Genomic DNA, 19,374 nt, shown 5'->3' on the forward strand with positions numbered 1-19,374 from the left:
CGGTGTGGGTAATGAGGGATTCTGAGAAAGCCTATCTTTTTAGAGTTTGTAGCTCCAGTGATGGAGCCATCGTGACTGTTGCATCCCAGGGTTCAAAGATTAGCCCAGGCCAAAGGCACAGCACACATTGATTAGATACCAATTTTCACGTACCTGCTCGCCTCACCATCTCACCCCTCCGTACAGTCGTACAAAAGCAGCTGCAACTTTTAACCGTCGCCCGTCTGTTGGCGTTTCAACAGCCGCTAACGTAAGGGGGAGGAGTCGATCGGACCCCCGCGGCCTCTCGGACTCTGATATGGAGCTGTGCATAAAAAAGACGAGCGTGCTACCCGTGACAATAGGAAGCCGCTGCTGCCCATTTTTAAGGTCCTTGGTCATTCCGTCTCATTCAAGAGAGCAATGACAAGTGTCGAGAAAATCGGGACCCGCTATAACTTCTTGAAGTGAGATTTTATGGCTCAAGATGATCTCCAGAAAAAGTTCATAAGCCAACGGTCATTATGGGTCCAGAGGTCAGTTTTACCAACAGAAAAATAGCCGCCTGCCGGAATTTTTGCCTAAAGATCGTTTCGCATATGGAGCGTAAACGGTAAAGCCCTATCCGCTTACGAGCCCATCGCGTTTACACTCCGTATGTGAAGCGGTCTTGAGGCAAAAATTCCGGCAGGCGGTTATTTTTCTGTTGGTATAACTGGTCTCAGGTCATGATATTTTCCAGGCTGGTAAAAAAAAAATGATGGGCTCGAGGGTACAATTTGGTCGTGATCCAATGCCTTTTATGTGAGATTTTAACGAAAAACCACCCGCCGCCCCTATACGTACAAGGGTTAAATGGGATATAACATAGGCGGCGGAACGGGGAGGGCACCGGGGCGCCGTGCACCCTTTAATTTTTGCATTTTAACATTAGCCCTATGGGCATTGCATGGAAAGAATGGGATCAAAAGTCGGCAGTGGCCCCCCCCCTCCCCCTTAATTGAAGGTGTTCCGCCGCTACTGGGATATAGGTAATAAATGTTTTGTGGAGGAAGTGTCATCTTTTAAATTTGATGCATTGGAAATGCACAAATACCCAAAGAGTTCCAGGACGGTATGGAATTTCAGAAAACTTGGTTGTGTCAGCAATGGGGTCTGGTAGGTGGGGGTAATGGCCCTGCCTGGCGCCCAAAAAGGGGGCACGACCCCGAATGACCTGCCGACCACTGCTCTAGATGCTACCGGTGCAGCTGGGCTCACGCGGAATCTCTGCAGATGACACTGCTCCGGCCGGTCCGGCTCGCGCTCATTGCGCGGAACGGATCACAGCTAAGCCTATACCTAACGCAGGCCACGTGGGGTGCCGTATGAGCCGACCTTGGCCCGACACCCTGTCTCGCCGCTGCAGACTAGGGCACAGTTCATCCTCATGTAACAACTCAGTGGAGCTTAAGAAACATAAGCTCGCGACACTGTGCGGCTGGCTGATTAATCGAACATGATACCCGATGATATCGTATTTTTCACGTGTAGAATTGCTGCAAATTCTGATCATCCGGCGTCGCGCGGCTGCGACTCGCTATCGAGAGGGCTCTGACAGCGCGGTCTGGCGTGTTACACATGTAAATATGACGGTCGGCGGTGGGGACACGTGCGACAGGTGTATCTGACACCTCGGAGACTGGCACGTCTCGGCCGTCAGCGGGCCGCTGTCCGCTGCCGCTCGGGTTCCGCTCCCCGCTGACAGGCGCCCGCTGCCGCTGACGGTTGGACCGGTGTCGCTGCTGTGTTCCTCACCCGTCCGAGCTCCACTCTGACGGGTGGACGTGTTACGGCTCTGTGAGTCAGACGGCGGGCAGTAAGGAATTTGTGATAGGGGAGCTGCCTCCACTCTTCTGTCGCGCTTTATCCTATAAGTATAAATACCTATTCGCTTTGCTTTAGCGTCCAATTCAAACTTTAATCCTGGGAGCCATCAACTGGTGCAGACGGTACGCGGTCTCCGTAATCCATGGTCACTAGTTCGTTGTCCTGACGTGCATGAGTTTGGCGTATATTTGTAGACACATTGGTACATTTGAGCAATGTGGAGCGTGCATTATTTTCGAACTGTTGGCGAACACTTTCAGTAGCTTCTCTGCATACCTACAGCAACGTAACAACTGCCTTTGATTCGCATGCTCTATTTGAGTATTGCCGTAGCATGTATGATAAATGCCTCGTACTGGCCTTAGACCATAAAGAAGATTGCTGAGTTAAACATTCAGCAGTTTGCACGTTCAGGGTAAAGTCTGTAAATTTTATTCAACAGCTTTAAGTGCTCTGTATCCAACACGCTAAAGTTAGGGTACCTACTTAACTTTCGGCGTTGAATGTTTTGGTTATCACATAGTTTCAGGAATAGTGGCTGTTTAGGTCGCCATGCCTTCCGCATTCCGTTGCCAATGAGCTGTTTCACTTCCAGATCGCAGGTAGCCCTCTCCCACGCTACCCTTTTGTTACCCAGCTGAATGACTAGGTAGCCCGATATTGACGTCTCGAAGTTGGCAAAGTTACGATGCCGTAAAGCGGCCATTAAACCGACTGCCGTTCTTTGTATACGGCTGAGTTCATTGCCATGCAGCTCACAACAACGGCCGCCCAGCATCATAGCGCTACTGGGGACTACCTACACGATTCTTACGAGGGCTCGTCGAACTGCCCGGTTGGATGTCGGAATGACAGCCCCTCGCCGTTTCCGTCAATCTATGGAAACTGACGGCCGAGCCGGCTCCCCGCGGCGCCGCCGTCAGCCCGTCAAGTGGTCAGACTCTTCAGTCGCCAGTCCCCCTGTCTCACTAACGCCACATGTAACACAAACCCGGCGCTCTGTTGACGCAGCAGTGCGGCCGTCTCGCTACTGAACGCGCTAATAGTCGGCACGCTGCAGGCGGCGCCCAGTCATCCCTCGGCCTCTCCCCCGCTTCCCACTGGAGCCGCTAATTTGCCGTTTAACCCTTCCTGGCCTGCCCGGAAGGCTGGCGCGGGCCGAGTCGGGGCCGCTGTGAGACCGAGTCGCCCCGGCCGTCGGCAGCCGCTCGCACAGCCCCATGGTAATGGTTGGCGGCGAGTGAAGCGCGCCGGAAGTTTGCCGAGCGCGCGGCGTTTTTGGGCGCGCGGCGCCGGCTCACCGCGTCTCGACTCGCGTGCGCGGTGCCGCTGCTCATCGGGTGCCAGCAATCCGACGCAGAGACAATCGAGCCGCCGTTTTTGCCGCGGGGGCCGACGGAAGCCCGGGGGCGGCCTGCCGACGCGCTCCTAATGGCTGTGCGGTCGTGGTGCGGCGGCCGCCCCGCCGCCGGCGCCAGCGCGGTCGGCCTGCTCTCGGCGCCACTGCCGGCGGAACTAGGCGCGCTGGTTCTCAATGGCCATAAGTGGGATCATCGCGGAACGCGCACAAAAAGCGCTTTCTTGAGCGAGAACTGATCCTCCATTTACATAGCGGGCCTCTGTTTATTTCTGCTTTTGCTGTTTGTCCGCCTCCACTCTACTTTTGTCCGACAGGAGGAGAGGGGAAATTCCAGCTCGCTTGTCTCCAAAAGCGTGTTGTCTGCGGCGGCGGGCGTCTCCCGTTGAGCCGGGGTCACTCGAGCCGTCCCTTTGTGGCCGACGGGCGCCGGCGCCAGCCCGTCGGCGCCGTCGGTCAGAGGTTACACAAGCGGCCCGGCGGCGCCGGCTCGACTGGCGGCCGGCGGCCGGCGCGCGGCGCGCGCGCCTGCGTCGCCGCCGACGGGCGGGGCCGCCGGCTGGTCCCTCCCCGCCGCGCATCGATCGACGCCGCCGCGCCGCTCTCAAGATGGCCCCGGCGCGGCGCCGTGACCGGTCCGGCGGCCGTGATCGCCGCCAGGCCTCCGTCCCCGTGACTGTCCCACCGTCGCTCCGACCGCGCCCCGCTGAGACGGACTCCAACAGACGCCACAGGAGCGACGCTCACGAGCGGCGCCGCCCGCCGCGCGCGCAGCCGACGCGCAGCGCGCCCCGCTTTTGTGTCGCGCCGCGCCGGTCTGTCTCCATTTGTTCCCCGACCGTCATCCATTACGGCGCCGTATTCACCCAAAACATTTTGACATTTATACAAACGGGAATAAAGGCGGATAAACAGAATTAAAATATCGGGCGCCCCTCGCTGGGGCATTCATCATGGGCCCACTCAGTGCACAAAAGATGCACTTATAAAGCGGGCCGTCATTCAGAAAGGAGACTGTAACATAGTTTTAACCGCTGCTGGTGACAATGGTAGGAATGCCGGTGAAAGAATTGTCCCAATGCGGACTCTATAGCGAGTGGGTGCCCACAACGAAAGCTGGAGACAAATGCGTTTCAAATCCGGTCGCCGGCGCGGCGGCGGCTCGCTCAGATGGCCTGATAAGTCTCCGCAGGGCCGTTGGCAGTTTTTGCACGGGTCTTCGCGTTTTACGCGCCCTTGTTTTACGGCCTTTTGAGGAGGGGCGTAGCCGGTGTGGTCTGTTGGCCAGCAAAACGGGTACATGGCTGTGCGCAGCGGCGCTCGTCCAAAGTGGGAGAAAAAGTCGGGCTCACATCTCGCTATCTGGACCCATATCGCGCCAGATTCCGATGGCGCTAGTCTCCTCGGAGACAGAGCCGCGGCTGCCGCGCTAACGGTGAGCCTCTGCGCCGCTGGCCGGCGGTGGCGGCCCCCCGCGGCGTGTCGCCGCCGGTACAAAGCGGCCCACCTCGTTAATCAGCCATCACGGGCAGATGGCTGATCGGTTAATCCGCTATATCGCCGCGCATCGCTTTATTTCGCGCCTCGATCGGCGGCCGCCTTTTTCATGGGGCACTTCACGCTCGGTGGCCGGGAACAAGCAGCGCCGGCTGCCGTCAGGCCGCCGGCCGCGCCGCCACCGCCGCCGACGCGCCGCCGTTGTCGACCGGCTGAATCGCGCCACGATTGTCGGCTGGCGGCGGGCGCGCGGCGCTATTGTCGGTCCATAAATCGCGTTGCGGCCGGCGCAGTAGCGGACCGCGAGGAGCGACGCGCGCGCCGACCCCAGGCCCCGCGGTCCGGTCACGGACAGAGCCAATTCGGCCCCACCGACCCATGGGAGTAGCGTGAGCCGGGTGCTCCCAAAAGCCCGCAGTAAACGCACTTGATTGCTATTTGATGAGCCCTTATCAGCGGTGGGCTCTATTTTTCTTCTTTCGCTTCATTACGTACATCAGGTTTTTAATTTCTGATTCCGCATTTAATTACGACTTTGACGCTGTTAAAACGTTAATTATGTAGAAGCTGCTGGAAATTAAATTGCATGGAGATTTGCGCGATAATGATACGGTACTGGAGCGTGTTAAATTAAACTCGGCTACTAGTTAAACGCGCGGCATTGTTTCCACAACATTTATCACGTCTTAGTTTCAGCCTCATAAAGCCCCAGCTCCCACACATTCTTCGTGCCGCGCGGCAGTCCCGCCGGCCATCCCTTAAACTGCTTATAGCCGCGGGCACTCTCGACAGGATTCTGCGCTCTGGAAAACGCTCTGTTCCGAAAACAAGCAGGTTTGTGAGTAGCTAATGGTGTGCTAAAAGTGTTATATACATTTGCCACGAAGGTCATGACATCGCTGATTCGCAGCACATTCCCCTGCTTCAAAAATGAAATGCCATTTCATTTTCCGTCAAGGGATAACACCAATGTAATCGTATGATAACTACGCCTTGCCGTTCATTCTTGTGTAACTCATCACAACACAATGAACCTGGCTGGAGTTCGACAGTGCACTATCTCGACATCTGCACGTCCATTGATTGATTGATTAGCAATCACCGGGTACCTAGATTGTGTGATTGGCACGTGGATCGTCCACGAGAAAAACTCGCCCGTCGGCTGCCGCCCAAATATGAGCACCATCCGGCCGTCGTGCTCAAGGCCGTATAGTCGTGCTCCACTGAGGCACAGGGACTGTCACAGCAAGGCCGCCCATGGCAGCTTCGAGCCCGTCTGTAGCATATCTGATGGCTACAACGCGTCCAAAACGGTAATTGGGCCAGACGGTCCGTTTTCGACGGGTGATCCGAGACTGTGCTGTAAATAGACTGAAGACCTGAGCGCGACATGTCAGACCTCCGTCATCAAAGCCCAACAAGGCACCACATTGCGTAGACAACTGTTTCATGATTGCATTGCTTCACAAAAACTGTAGTTTACACGTTTACAAGAGTGTGCAAGTGGTGGTCCCATTCGAAACTTAAGGACATTGTCGTGTCGATAGCATGGCTCCGCCTTGCTATTAGCATTATAGTGGGCGGCTGTAGCGCTGCAGTCGGCTGGCTGGTAAAAACGCTGCCGCCGCCCGGCCAGTACCGCCGGGGACGTGTCGTGCCGCGGCAATTTTACCGCCGTCGGCCACGCTCCGTATCGAATCACGCACTCCATCCTCCGTCGAGCTATTTATTATATTTGTTTGGATATATAGTTGTCGTCACTGACCGAGAGAGAACGGCACAGGTGGTCGGAAAAGCGTGCTATATGTAAGCATTCAAAAAAAGTAACTCAGAAATTATAGGTACCTACTCACAAAGCATAACTTGCCTCGCCAACTTCGAAGTGGGCTTAGCTTCTTCAATTTCTCCATTCGTCCATTCCTCCTTTGTTTCCAGGGCGACCTTTCCCCTGGGCCACCCTCCACTTACCAGGAGGCGTCACCCCTCCCACGCAGGCGCCGCGCCGGCGCCGCCGACGCGCCGCTTTTAGCGCGTAATGCGCCGTTTTGCGGCGCGTTTGTCGCACGGCGCCGTATTAGCCATGTTCGGGAGCGCGCCGTGCGGCATTACCGCCGATGACGCGTCACATTTTGCCGCAAACACATTATGATTGTTCGTCGTCTCGGCGTCGACTTTCTCGCTGATTGGCTACCGGCCGTCGGCGGGTCGTTTCATGTGCTCTGTGGCCGGATGGAGGTCCGGAAAACAGCGGCGGTAGCAGCCGGCGCCCCGTCTCCGCCGCACCCGAGTGGACGGCCCGCGAGCCGGACTGAATTGGATCGAATCGGACCGCATCAGATACGATCTGATCGGAGATTTTGGCACAAACCTATCAGATGGGGACTTATCTGGACCGGGAGAGATTTTACCGAGATGGTACTGGCCGCTCGGGGCCCGGGGACCGTTCAGACTCAGAGGAGGGCGGCTCACTGGAGTGGTCAGTGTCCGTTATTTCCGCTCAACTGCCCCGGGCGGTGGCGTGATCGCTAATGTCTGTCCAGCCTGTGGTGTTGGTGTTCGTTTGCGTTTTGTTCTGCCGTGTGGCCTACCCCGGACAGACCTTCTATCGGTAGCTTTGGCCTGCGACACCATCGAATGCTGCCGATCTCCGGGGGCAGCGTCTTTGTGGCTGGAATGGGACAGGACTGGTCAGAGAGCGATAGAACCTGCAGCTCAGCGTCTTTGTGGCTGGAACGGGACAGGACTGGTCAGAGAGCGGCAGGACAGCGTGAGAAAACCACATCGGAACTCTCAGTGACCTCATCCCCCAACCCATCGATGCAACCGACCAACTATGGGAGGTGGGCTCGGAGCAGACGGGTACATAGTTGTGCTGTGCTGTCCTGACCGGAGCAGACGAAACGCTGTGCTGTGCTGTGTGGCCTTGATCGGAGCAGACGACGGCCTAACCCGTCGCCCAAGTGCCACTCGCCGCTGGGTGCCGCCGCCGCTGTCCCATCCGCCACAGGCCACAGCGTCTCTGGATTGTCCGCAGCCATCACGGCACTACGCCTCTCTGACTTCGACTGCACAGTGAGACGGACACCCTGCACTGCGCCCCGGGCTAATCGAGTCGCCCCAGCTCGGCCGATCGCCGTGGGAGGCCCGGTTTATGGACGCCACCAGACGAAACTGGCCCGCGGGATTCTGCTTTCTGTGTTAATGATGCCGTAGCCGCGGGCCGATCCGGCCCGACCATTCACTTGAGCTGCACGAGCCGAGACGCCCCCTGCGAGGCGTTTCCTCAACTGCGCCTCGGTGTTGAGTTCGACGGTGGGCGGAGAAGCAGCGCAGGAGCTTGTCGGGACATGGTATTAGAAGTGCATAAACTTCGCTGTTTGCCGCGTTGGCTGCGCCTGACGCGCGGTAGCCACATCCAACATGCAGTAGCCGTATTCAACAGCGCCGCGGACGGACCGCGCGCATCTCGCATTCACGCCGACAATGAACGAGACGTCCGGCACCCGATGACAATTGACGTAAGCCATTGTCGTCTGGCCAAATAATGCGTCCCGTGTCTGCCTTTATTGTCGGTTTTTGTCCGTCTTTTTCTCGGGTCCGACTGCCGGCGACCAAAATAATGGCCAAGGAAAACTACGATAGCCATCGGTACGCCGGAAGCGGGGGGCAATAATTAATGAATCGGCCGGGGGTGTCGGGCGGCCGCGATCGTATCGACGCATCAGCTGTCGGCCGCGCTCGGCGTCGGTCGCGACGTGTTGACTTCTGGGCTGGGCGCGATCGCTCCGTCTTGGAGCCGATGGCAGACGATAGAGCGTTGATGGCGCGGATCTGCAGCTGTCGATACTCTGAACTTGCAGCGGAGAGCAACCGAGGCGTCCGTCCACCCCAGGCCGGCGACTGGAGATAAGACACATTTGTTATCAGCGGTGGCGAGCCGCATCTGTGCTGCCGTGATTGATACGCTGGCTTACGCTCTTCGCCTTCAGGGAAACTCAAACACTTCATTTAATGTTAATGACTGTTGGGCGGTAGCGTGTCTGGGCCGGCACCAAATCAGTATCTCCCTGGGACCGGATGAGGGGCGGGCACAGTCATAAAGCGACGAGGGCCGCTAATGACAGGTGGCGAGAGCCGGCCGCTGCACAATTTATCACGCACATAATTAGGCCAGGCGACGCCGGAGAGTGACGTGGGAAGTTTCCTCCGGCCCCCGATATTCGTCATTCCATGATCGGTGCGGCGAACGACGGGTGACGGGCGCCGGGCGTCGGCCGAGGGGAGGGGGCCGGGGGCGCACCGCGGCACGGCCGGACGCCGGGCCGATTCCGACTCGGGTCGTTCCAGCCGACCATCAGCGCACGATTCCGGACACGTAGCCCGCGCTGCCATAGATCTGGTCCGTTCGGACAGCGGCGCGGCCAAATCCGGCCCCCGATTTCCCGGCCGCCTGCTACAAAAACAACCCTCCGGCCAATCTGGCCTATCGCCGCTAGATCGCCGGGGGTCATCGCGCCGCCAAATCCCCGCGCGACTTCTGGCCAAATCGTTTAAGCCGTTTGTTTTCCGCTGCTCTCATTTCCATTGGGTTCTGGCGGCGGTCGGGCGCCGGAGCGCCACGGGTGAGCGAACTGCTCACGGCTGAGTGGCTGTGACGCGCGCCCGATCGCCGGCCCGTCCCGGGTCGGAGCGGGGGTGCGCGCCTCATCTCACACAGACTGACCCTCTCTGAGTCCGACGAGCGAGGGTACCCTCACTGAGCCGAGCCATCAGCTGGAGCATCGGGTTGAAAGAAAGCGGCGCCAGCGAACTCAGCAGCAGTCACCCCCTAACTCGGCGGCGGGTGCGCTTTGTTGTGGCCGGGCGTTATTGGCTTTCGATTGGAATGCCCATAAGAATGCAGATCAGTACAACTCTCTTATGAGTGTTTGTTCTGATACCGCACGAGGTTACACTGCTAGCCTTCTCAGAACGTTTCTTCTTAGCGTTATTCAATCCGTTTTGCTACAGCCACACCACAGGCTCCGGCATTGTTTTCTCATCTGATTCTGGGCTGAATGAGGCGCGGCTCAGCTGACGCTAATTCGACCGGCCGGCTAATACGGTCGGCTCGGGCCGCTACCGGAGCTCGCTGATCTCGTGGCCCCAGGGGCTCCCGGCTCCCGCCGACACCAGGCCCTCCCTGTGACACGGTTATCCCTCCTGGTGACACGGATGTGACACCAATGACCCGCTGGGGGAGGCGGGAGCAGCGCCCGGCGACACCGCGTCATAACCCTGCACATTCATCAACGATTTGATTACCGCCGCTGATGACTGATGGTGAAATAACGCCGCGGCAATTAATAATGGATTTCATTAAGGCCATCATTGTCTCGTTACTAGCGCGCCGCCACTGGATGCGCCTGAATGGCTCACGGCTGAGGTACGATAACTCCCCGTCTAAATGTCTGAATTCTGTCGGCCTAAACTCCCCTACTTGCCGTCGCAACTTTTCGCTTCCCTCGCCAATCACGGTTCGTCGGAAGGTCATCTCAGGCTCAAAAGAAACGGTATATACCATTCGAAAGCTGACGGAGAGCTGAATCCAAAAATGTAATTTTTATCAACATCGATCGATGGCCTTTTTTGAAAATTGCGTTTTTGTAAAAACTTAATAACCTTTTATTCAACGGGCTGTCCCGGACATTCTTGAAAACATAAACATGTATTATTGAGTTCCAGTGAAAGCTGAACGCCAAAAGAACAATATTTAGCGAAGCAATATTTCCTAACATTAATATGCGTCTCCCACAGCCGAAAATAAGGTGCAATCACACATCTCAGTGTCACGATGGACCACAGTCAGCCACACAGAAGCGTGAAATGACCCTTATCGACTCGCAGACCCGGCGCTCTCGGCCCGCCTGACCGGCCAAGGAAAGAACGTTCGGCTCTCGTTCTACTAAACAAATGTCATATTTGTCACTTAAACTGTCCACATCGCTATTAAAGTTATTCAGGATACCTGGGAAGAAAATTCATTGTTCTGCTTGATTTACAACATGCTTTAATTTACATTTTTCTTATACATGTTTTGTTCCATCCAGCTGCGATCAGTGCCCGCGCAGGGGAAGTGAGCGGGATTTCACTGTCAGAGGCTGTACTGGTGACAGCTGCTCGGCCGTGCGACCGGTCAAAGGTTACCCTGCCCCGCCGGGCGCTACCCCCACTCCACCCGAGCTGAGGCCGGTGCAACCTCTGACATTTCAGCGCGGTCAATTTTCCTTATATGGGCATGATACCAAGCTCAATTGAGCAAAGTAGACATGAACAAATGCAAATTAATGCATGATGTGAAGAAGACAGAACAATGAATTTTCTTCACAGGTATCCTGAATAACTTTAACAGCGATGTGGACAGTTAAACTGACAAATTTGACATTTGTTTAGTAGAACGAGAGCCGAACGTTCTTTCCGTGGCCGGTCAGGCGGGCCGAGAGCGCCGGGTCTGCGAGTCGATAAGGGTCATTCCACGCTTCTGTGTGGCTGACTTTGGTTCATCGTGACACTGAGCTGTGTGATTGCGCCTTATTGTCGGCTGTGGGAGACGCATATTAATGTTTGGAAATATTGCTTCGCTAAATATTGTTCTTTTGGCGTTCAGCTTTCAGTGGAACTCAAAAATACATGTTTATGTTTTCAAGAATGTCCGGGACAGCCCGTTGAATAAAAGATTATTAAGTTTTTACAAAAACGCAATTTTCAAAAAAGGCCATCGATCGATTTTGATAAAAATTACATTTATGGATTCAGCTCACCGTCAGCTTTCGAATGGTATATATCGTTTCTTTTGAGCCTGAGATGACCTTCCGACGAACCGTGCAATGAGTGCAGCTGAGGCCCCACACCCGGTAGCTGCGTGTATTCCAAGTGCCTGGCACTAACAGCAGCCTCTGTCGGTCCGACGGACCTCCGCTGGGTCTGCCGCGGTCGATCTGTGGTCTGTCCGTGGTCTGTCCGTGGTCCGTCCATGGTCCGTCTGTGGTCCATCCGTGGTCCGTGGTCGGTCCGCGGGTCCGTAGTACCATTAGCCGGAGTCGGCGGGCGGCCGGGCGCGATGCTATCTGCCGGGTCGGCCGCCGCCGCCGCCGCCGCCGCATGGGGCGCGGTCAGCCGCCGCAGCTCGTTACCCGCTGATTTACGGTGTCGCACGTGCACGGCGGCAGCGGCACGGCGCGTGCTCTCTCCGTCCGACCGCCGTGCGCAGCGCCGGGAGACGCCAGACGTGCGGTGGACCAGGCCAGGTCCATCCGGGCCAGCCGCTAATCCTAACATTGTCTCAGAGTGCTTTCGTGAATGTCTCGCTTTAAGCAAACGCGTCGTTGGAATAAGTAATCGCTGTTTTGACATGATATGGCAACAGCAATAACTAGCGGTCCGGGTCGTCTCGACCATTGTCGTTATTCTGTCGCCCTGATATGGTTACATCGCAAAGGTCAGCAGGTTTACACTCTCGGGTCACCAGTCGCGCTCTCCCACCCGTCACGTCTCCGTCCGTTCAAAGACGGTACACGACAGTGCGATTGACGCCAATCACGGCGCCGATTTGTGTGGCCGTGGGGCTCTGTCGTCGGCCGGTCGGACACCGATAAAAACGGCCGGCCCTGCGCAGCGTCCCGGCTCCCCGGCAGCTCGCACCTCGACGGCCCGGCTTTGTGTCGCGGTTATGTCACATGTGCGGCCGGTGAGTCGCGCGGAGATGCTTTTTACCCGGCTTCTTGCGGGCGGCGGCCGAGCTGAGAGCTGCGCCGGTGCCGTCACCCGGCGGTCGGCGCGACACTGTCGGCGCCGTCCTTTGTCGGCGGGCGTGTCGCGCGATTTTTCGCCGCCGTCGCACGCTGGGCCGGCGGGCCGGAAAAGCGCTAGAAATACCCCCAAGAGTGACTTTCCACAATATGAACAAAATATGTATCATTCAATCCCAAATTGATCAAAGCATACGATTCTGATGCCATTTTTGCCCTAAGGTCGAAATTGAGGTGGTCAGTTGTCACCAAACACAACACTATTTAGACTCGCTAGTGGCCACCACATTTGCCGATTTTAATGCCAATCTTTAGTTGATATTTATTAGTTGACCAGTTGTCGTTTTGAACGCAATTTTCTGTCAGACTAGTTCAGGGCACTGTTGTTCACTGTACCAACAACATTCTTACATATTGCATCGCTTTTCTGCAAGATAAGCTAGCTTTTTGCAAGCAGCTGCAAGACCTAAATAAAAATCATATCTAAATTTTTAAATAGACTTTTATAAAAACGTTATTTTGAGCGGCTAAAAATGAACATCTTATACTAGCCTCTGATTACTAATCTTTCGTTCCATATAGATGCTTTGCTGCTTTTCCCTGCTACTTTTCGAGATATGCGCCAGTAAACCACATGATGTAGGGGCAATTGTCACCTCGCCGCTCTACTGACGGCCCGGCGCTCTTTAACCCGGCAGTTGCTGGGGTATTTCGCCACCCACCGTTTGCTGGGGGGGGGGGGCGTTAAACGCCCCCAGCCGATAACTCGAGAACCAATAGGCGCAGCGAAACGCACGAGGCGGCAAACGAAAGAACGCGACGAGACGCTTCAGATGAGCACTTTAAAGTTGAATTTTGAGGTCACAGGTCGGGTCAAGGTCAGGTCAAACACCTGAAATCGGGCTTTCAGTAACATGGACTTCAGGACTTCGCAATGGGCGCCTCTCGTCATAAACTCTTGTCAAAACGGTGCACAATCCATCATATAAGGCCTACAAGAGTGTCAGCTCCATGTAGGGGTCACTCAAGCATAGGTCAGGGTCAAGGTCAGGTCAACCGGGTAGGCACATATCCCCGAAAATCAAAACTGATATTCGCAGCGTGCGACACATGTTTTATAGGTAATCTGGGGCGTAGAACACGATGGTGACATTCATTTTATCGTGTGTGTACGTGTTTGGCTCAAAAAGTTCAATTTAAGAAATTCATGTATCATGGTCGTGAAGTAGTCCCGAGAAATTGCCAAGATTCAGTTCAAGATTTTGGAAAATGCGGAACGATAATCAATAATCGAAGATAGCCATTTGATTGTTCATGGTATTGGCAGTCTAATGGCGTTAACCGCATGTCTGTATGTCTATTCTGTGATTTTATATGATTTTTTGAATATATGCAGTTTTTGGTCGAAAACTCAGAAATCATGACGTCACTAAAACCTCGATATCTCAAAAATTTTCCGACCGATTTTTTTGAAACTTTGTCACAATAAAGTTCAATCAATTCTCTACAGGTACCCAAAATTTGGCGCGCCTGCCGCGCGCCGTTTTTATACTATGGCCCGGCGAAAAAAGTGGGGGCGTTTAACGCCCCCCCCCCCCCCAGCAACTCGCGGGTTAAAGCGCTGAAATTTATGAAAAACGAATGCTTATCATCTGAATAAAATATATGTCCCTGAGCTCAGAATTGATCAACGCACACAATGCTGTCAAAATTTTTGGGCCAAAGTCAATAATTAAGTCATTATGAACCCCCAAACACAAGTCAGTGATAATCAATAACAGCTTGCTCTTTAGTTAGACTTTTTGGGAAATGTTATTTCGAGCCGCTAAAGATGAGCATGTCATGTAAACAACTAGTCAATTGTCTGCCATGCCCTATTGACGATTATTGCCTATTACTGCTACTTTTCGAGATATCGTCTGCTAAGTAACCTGATATAGCTGCTATGCCACCCTACCGCTCAGGATCGGACGGCGCCTGCTGTGACCTGACCGGGCAGCAAAGCATTCCCAACTTACGTAACGATACAGGTACTTACTGGAAGGTAGCGCTCAGTTCATGCTATGTTAAGGTGCCGTCCTGTAACAGATAAACATTATGTACATGTATAGTGATCTCACGGTGAGATAACTTTGTCCAAATATTTAACATGAAAATATTTGAACATGAAGATGTTAAATATTTGGACAAAGTTATCTCACCGTGAGATCACTATACATGTACATAATGTTTATCTGTTACAGGACGGCACCTTAACATAGCATGAACTGAGCGCTACCTTCCAGTAAGTACCTGTATCGTTACGTAAGTTGGGAATGCTTTGCTGCCCGGTCAGGTCACAGCAGGCGCCGTCCGATCCTGAGCGGTAGGGTGGCATAGCTAGCAGCTATATCAGGTGACTTAGCAGACGATATCTCGAAAAGTAGCAGTAATAGGCAATAATCGTCAATAGGGCATGGCAGACAATTGACTAGTTGTTTACATGACATGCTCATCTTTAGCGGCTCGAAATAACATTTCCCAAAAAGTCTAACTAAAGAGCAAGCTGTTATTGATTATCACTGACTTGTGTTTGGGGGTTCATAATGACTTAATTATTGACTTTGGCCCAAAAATTTTGACAGCATTGTGTGCGTTGATCAATTCTGAGCTCAGGGACATATATTTTATTCAGATGATAAGCATTCGTTTTTCATAAATTTCAGCGCTTTAACCCGCGCCCTGCTGGGGGGGTGTTTGAACACCCCCCCTTGTGGTTTTTCGCGAATATCTCAAAAACGGCGGCGCGGAGCGCCGCCGTTTTTGGTACACCTTATCATACATCAATTCTACACATGTTGTGAAAATTTCAGACCAAGGTCATTCAAGGTCAGGTCACCAGGTCACTTGAAGTGACCTCACCTCATAAAAACTTTCAATGTCTGTCATAGCTACACCGAGTGACCGATCGCTTTGAAACTTTCAGCGATTGCTAAGGGCAATAGCATGTACAAAATGTATATCTCAGAATTTTGATATCGATGACCTAAGGTCAGGTCAATTTTGCGACCTCCCCATTATAAGTCAATGGGAGAAAATTGAAATGAGCCTCTTTTGGATGAAAGACATTATAAACACTCCCAAACACCGAATTACAAGTGTTTTAGACACACTGAACTTGAAAATGGTGTCCGTGACCCTTGTTTATGCCCTGAGGTCATCTCAGGTCACGAATGGTATCTAACAGTTTTTCGCAAATAACTTTTGATAGAGGCATTCTAGAGCGATGAAAACGCCTTAGATGTGTTCAGCTCGACGATACGGATCGACTGATATGCAACATGACCCTTTCCGGTCAGGTCATGACCTTGACCTGAGGTCAAATTTTCAAGTTGACCCTTCAAGGTCAAGTTATAGTTCATTCGATGCGTCTTGACGAGAGGAACACGATGGCGGTAAAAGTAAGCTCGTACAAGGCTTGGGTCAAAAGTTATTGCAGAAAAACTGTTTTCGAAAAAATCGGCTATTTTTGCAGTTTTTGCCCCCTGCAGGCAAAACCGTTGACGTTAGGTCAAATCTGAGAGGATTATTCAGAAAGGGCGTTAATAGGGCTATCGAATGCGCTTTTCCGCGGCGCTGTAGCTCTATTGGTTCCCGAGTTATGCGTTGGCTTCTTGGAAATTTTCGACATTCGACCTGGAAATCGGCGAAATTTTGCCTTCAATGACCTCTGGTGACCTGACCTTTGCCCTGACCAAAAAATTGACCGAAGTGATTTCGTCATTATTTTTGACGCTCTTTCGAACGCCGCCTTCCGCGTATCGCTACGTGGCCCAGGAGCCGAGTTAGAAGGGGGGGTGTTCAAACACCCCCCCCCCAGCAGGGCGTGGAAATCCAGGACCCCCAGCAGGGCGCGGGTTAAAGAGCGCCGGGCCGTCAGTAGAGCGGCGAGGTGACAATTGCCCCTACATCATGTGGTTTACTGGCGCATATCTCGAAAAGTAGCAGGGAAAAGCAGCAAAGCACCTATATGGAACGAAAGATCAGTAATCAGAGGCTAGTATAAGATGTTCATTTTTAGCCGCTCGAAATAACGTTTTTATAAAAGTCTATTTAAAAATTTAGATATGATTCTTATTTAGGTCTTGCAGCTGCTTGCAAAAAGCTAGCTTATCTTGCAGAAAAGCGATGCAATATGTAAGAATGTTGTTGGTACAGTGAACAACAGTGCCCTGAACAAGTCTGACAGAAAATTGCGTTCAAAACGACAACTGGTCAACTAATAAATATCAACTAAAGATTGGCATTAAAATCGGCAAATGTGGTGGCCACTAGCGAGTCTAAATAGTGTTGTGTTTGGTGACAACTGACCACCTCAATTTCAACCTTAGGGCAAAAATGGCATCAGAATCGTATGCTTTGATCAATTTGGGATTGAATGATACATATTTTGTTCATATTGTGGAAAGTCACTCTTGGGGGTATTTCTAGCGCTTTTCCGGCCCGCCGGCCCAGCGTGCGTCGGGCCGCTGCCGTGCAGTCGGGGTCGGTCCCGTCAGCCAGGGTTTGTGCCGGGGCGCTGTCGGCGGCCGCGGAACATGAGCTCCCGGCCGCCGATGGCGCCTATCAGATGGGCGGCGATCACACACCTGGAGTTCCACTCAGTCCGCTGCATTGTAAGGCGGCCGGGTTTTTACGCCACCAGTCGATCGTCCCCTGTAGACAGCGAGCTCAGAATGCGGACAACTGCGACAATTAGCAACCGCATTGTGAGCCGTCGCCGACATCGGCGTGGTCATCTAGCCATCATCGGTGTGGTCATCTAGCCATTTTGCGTCGGGCCGGTACTTTTTTCATGCCACCTACTAGGAGTAATGGTGGGAACCGTCCTGGTATCGCTGATACTAACCGACACCGTCTTCCTCCACAGGTCAACCGGCCCATCACTATGAAAAAGGACGGCATCCAGACCCGAAATAGGAAGCTCTCGTCCAAGTCCAAGAAGAAGAAGGGCTTCACCGGCTTCGAGGGCATGATGCGTCCTCTGGACAAGGCCGGTTTCGGCTTCCCCGGCTCGAATTTCGGCGCCGGCATGTCTCCCTACATGGCCTATCCGAACAACATGCAGTCGATGGCCGCGCCGGGCTTCGTCTCTCCGCAGATGAGCATGAGCGGCATGAGCGCGCTGGGCATGGGCAACCTGGCCATCTCCTCGGCGGCCGCTCCGGGCGCCATGGTGAGTGTCGGAGGGTGGAGGGACAGGGCAGAGGAGCAGGGGACAGGGGGACAGAGCAGGGGACAGCTGGGGCAGAGGGCAGCCTGGCCATCTCCTCGGCGACCTATCGGGGGGCTGCAGATTGGGTGGCAGAGATGGGGTCATTTGGGCACTGGCTCGTAAATTGGTTGCAATAGTTTCATATCTGTCCTCAGTGGAGAATTCCGATTGTGTCGGACACGGTATAATTAATAAGACGCCTTTCATCATCGTGCGGGCGGAAAATGAAAATCTGTCACCTGAACTGTCAATAGAACTTTTCCAATGTAATTGACATTGAATTGGAGCCGTGGTGACATTTCGTACATATCATGATAATCTCTAGCCAAAGTCCATTTTCTGAGATTCTCGTTGAGATCTTGTTCTGCGCAAAGGTCCATCTGCTGAGGTGTTAGGAAGATTGACGACCGAGACAACGCTGCTCCTGTTTCAAACATAACTGATTTTCCATGTTTTCACCTTGTAGCCATTTTGCGTCAAGTGGCGCAGGCGTGTATGGGAGCTGTGATTGTCCCGGCACCTAATGGACGAGGGTGTAAAACTCTGGCGCGATATCGATGTTATAGATAAAAACCGACCACAATCTCACCATCCCAAAAATGTTATCGCACGCCGACTTTTCTGGCTGCTGAGTGATTGATGAACTGGCGTCAGCCGCGGCCGGCTGGCCGGCCATTAAACCGACCCATTCATTGCATTATCTGGTAAAAATGCCGCGCAATTGCAGCCGGGCTCCACACGGCGGCGGCCGGGCGGCATTTTTGACCGTGTCGCCGCCAGAACCGGTCCGAGGCGCGACGACTGACGGGGCTGGGTGCCGTCTGTTCCAGGGCTGGAGGACCGATTACAGTTGATAGTGCGGCGCGGCCACGGACGCCAGTGTACAAACTGACGACCTGACGGCCCGAGCCGCTCCCGGCCGGGGGCGCCGCCGGCTACCGCCCGGCGCCCCGGGCGCTGCTGGGCGCCGGGAGGCGACCCGTGCTAACTCAATGCTACCCAGCGCCGGGGTTCAAGTTCAAGTTCAAGTTCGGTGTATTGAGGACATTTCCACATAGTGGCTTAATATTTAGTCCGAGTCAGAAGTACATAGATAAAACATGACACAGTCAATATCACAGTAAATCACAATCAAGAGATGGGTATATAAAAACACGGTCCAAAGTCGGACAAACCAGACCCTCGACTAGTTCGATAGCCGGCGCAGAAACTCGGCGCGGGTTACAGAGCCGGTGACAGCCGGCGACAGGCGGTTCCACGCCGCGGCCGCTCGGTAAGAAAACGCGCGGCGCGACGCGGACAGGCGGTATGGAGGCAGCTCGAGAGCGCCCGCCTCAGTCGACCGGGTGCTGCGCCGGGAAACCGCTGTACGAGGGACGAACAGGGAGCGGATCGCCGCGGGAGCGTGCGGGTCCCTCAGCGCCCTGTAGACGCCGAGGCAGTCACGGCGCTCAACCAGCTCGCGCACGTCACACCAGCCCAGCGCAGCTAGGATCGGCGATATATGGTGATGCCTGGGCACGCCAGAGACAACCCTCGCACCAAAATTCATCGCCTTCTGCACACGGTGAAGGTGGCATGCAGCGGCGCCACCCCAGACAGAGAGGCAGTACAGGATGTGAGGAAAGGTA

At 54.1% G+C, this 19,374-nt stretch overlaps 1 protein-coding gene across 3 annotated transcripts in view; it reads left to right on the plus strand.

The window, feature by feature from the left end:
* The window catches only part of LOC122379257 (GATA-binding factor C-like), a 78,488-nt gene extending 59,739 nt beyond the window's left edge, over nucleotides 1-18,749 (plus strand). For all 3 annotated transcript variants that reach the window (XM_043361414.1, XM_043361325.1, XM_043361659.1), the window contains exons 6-7: nucleotides 17,399-17,704; nucleotides 18,574-18,749. In XM_043361414.1, the coding sequence (XP_043217349.1) occupies nucleotides 17,399-17,704; nucleotides 18,574-18,597 (330 nt within the window). In that variant the 3' untranslated portion in view covers nucleotides 18,598-18,749. The remainder of the gene's footprint in view (nucleotides 1-17,398; nucleotides 17,705-18,573) is intronic.
* Nucleotides 18,750-19,374: the final 625 nt, after the last annotated feature.

This window comes from Amphibalanus amphitrite, unplaced genomic scaffold, assembly GCF_019059575.1.
Source record: "Amphibalanus amphitrite isolate SeventyFive unplaced genomic scaffold, NRLGWU_Aamphi_draft 000000F_arrow, whole genome shotgun sequence".
Taxonomy (NCBI): Eukaryota; Metazoa; Arthropoda; class Thecostraca; order Balanomorpha; family Balanidae; genus Amphibalanus; species Amphibalanus amphitrite.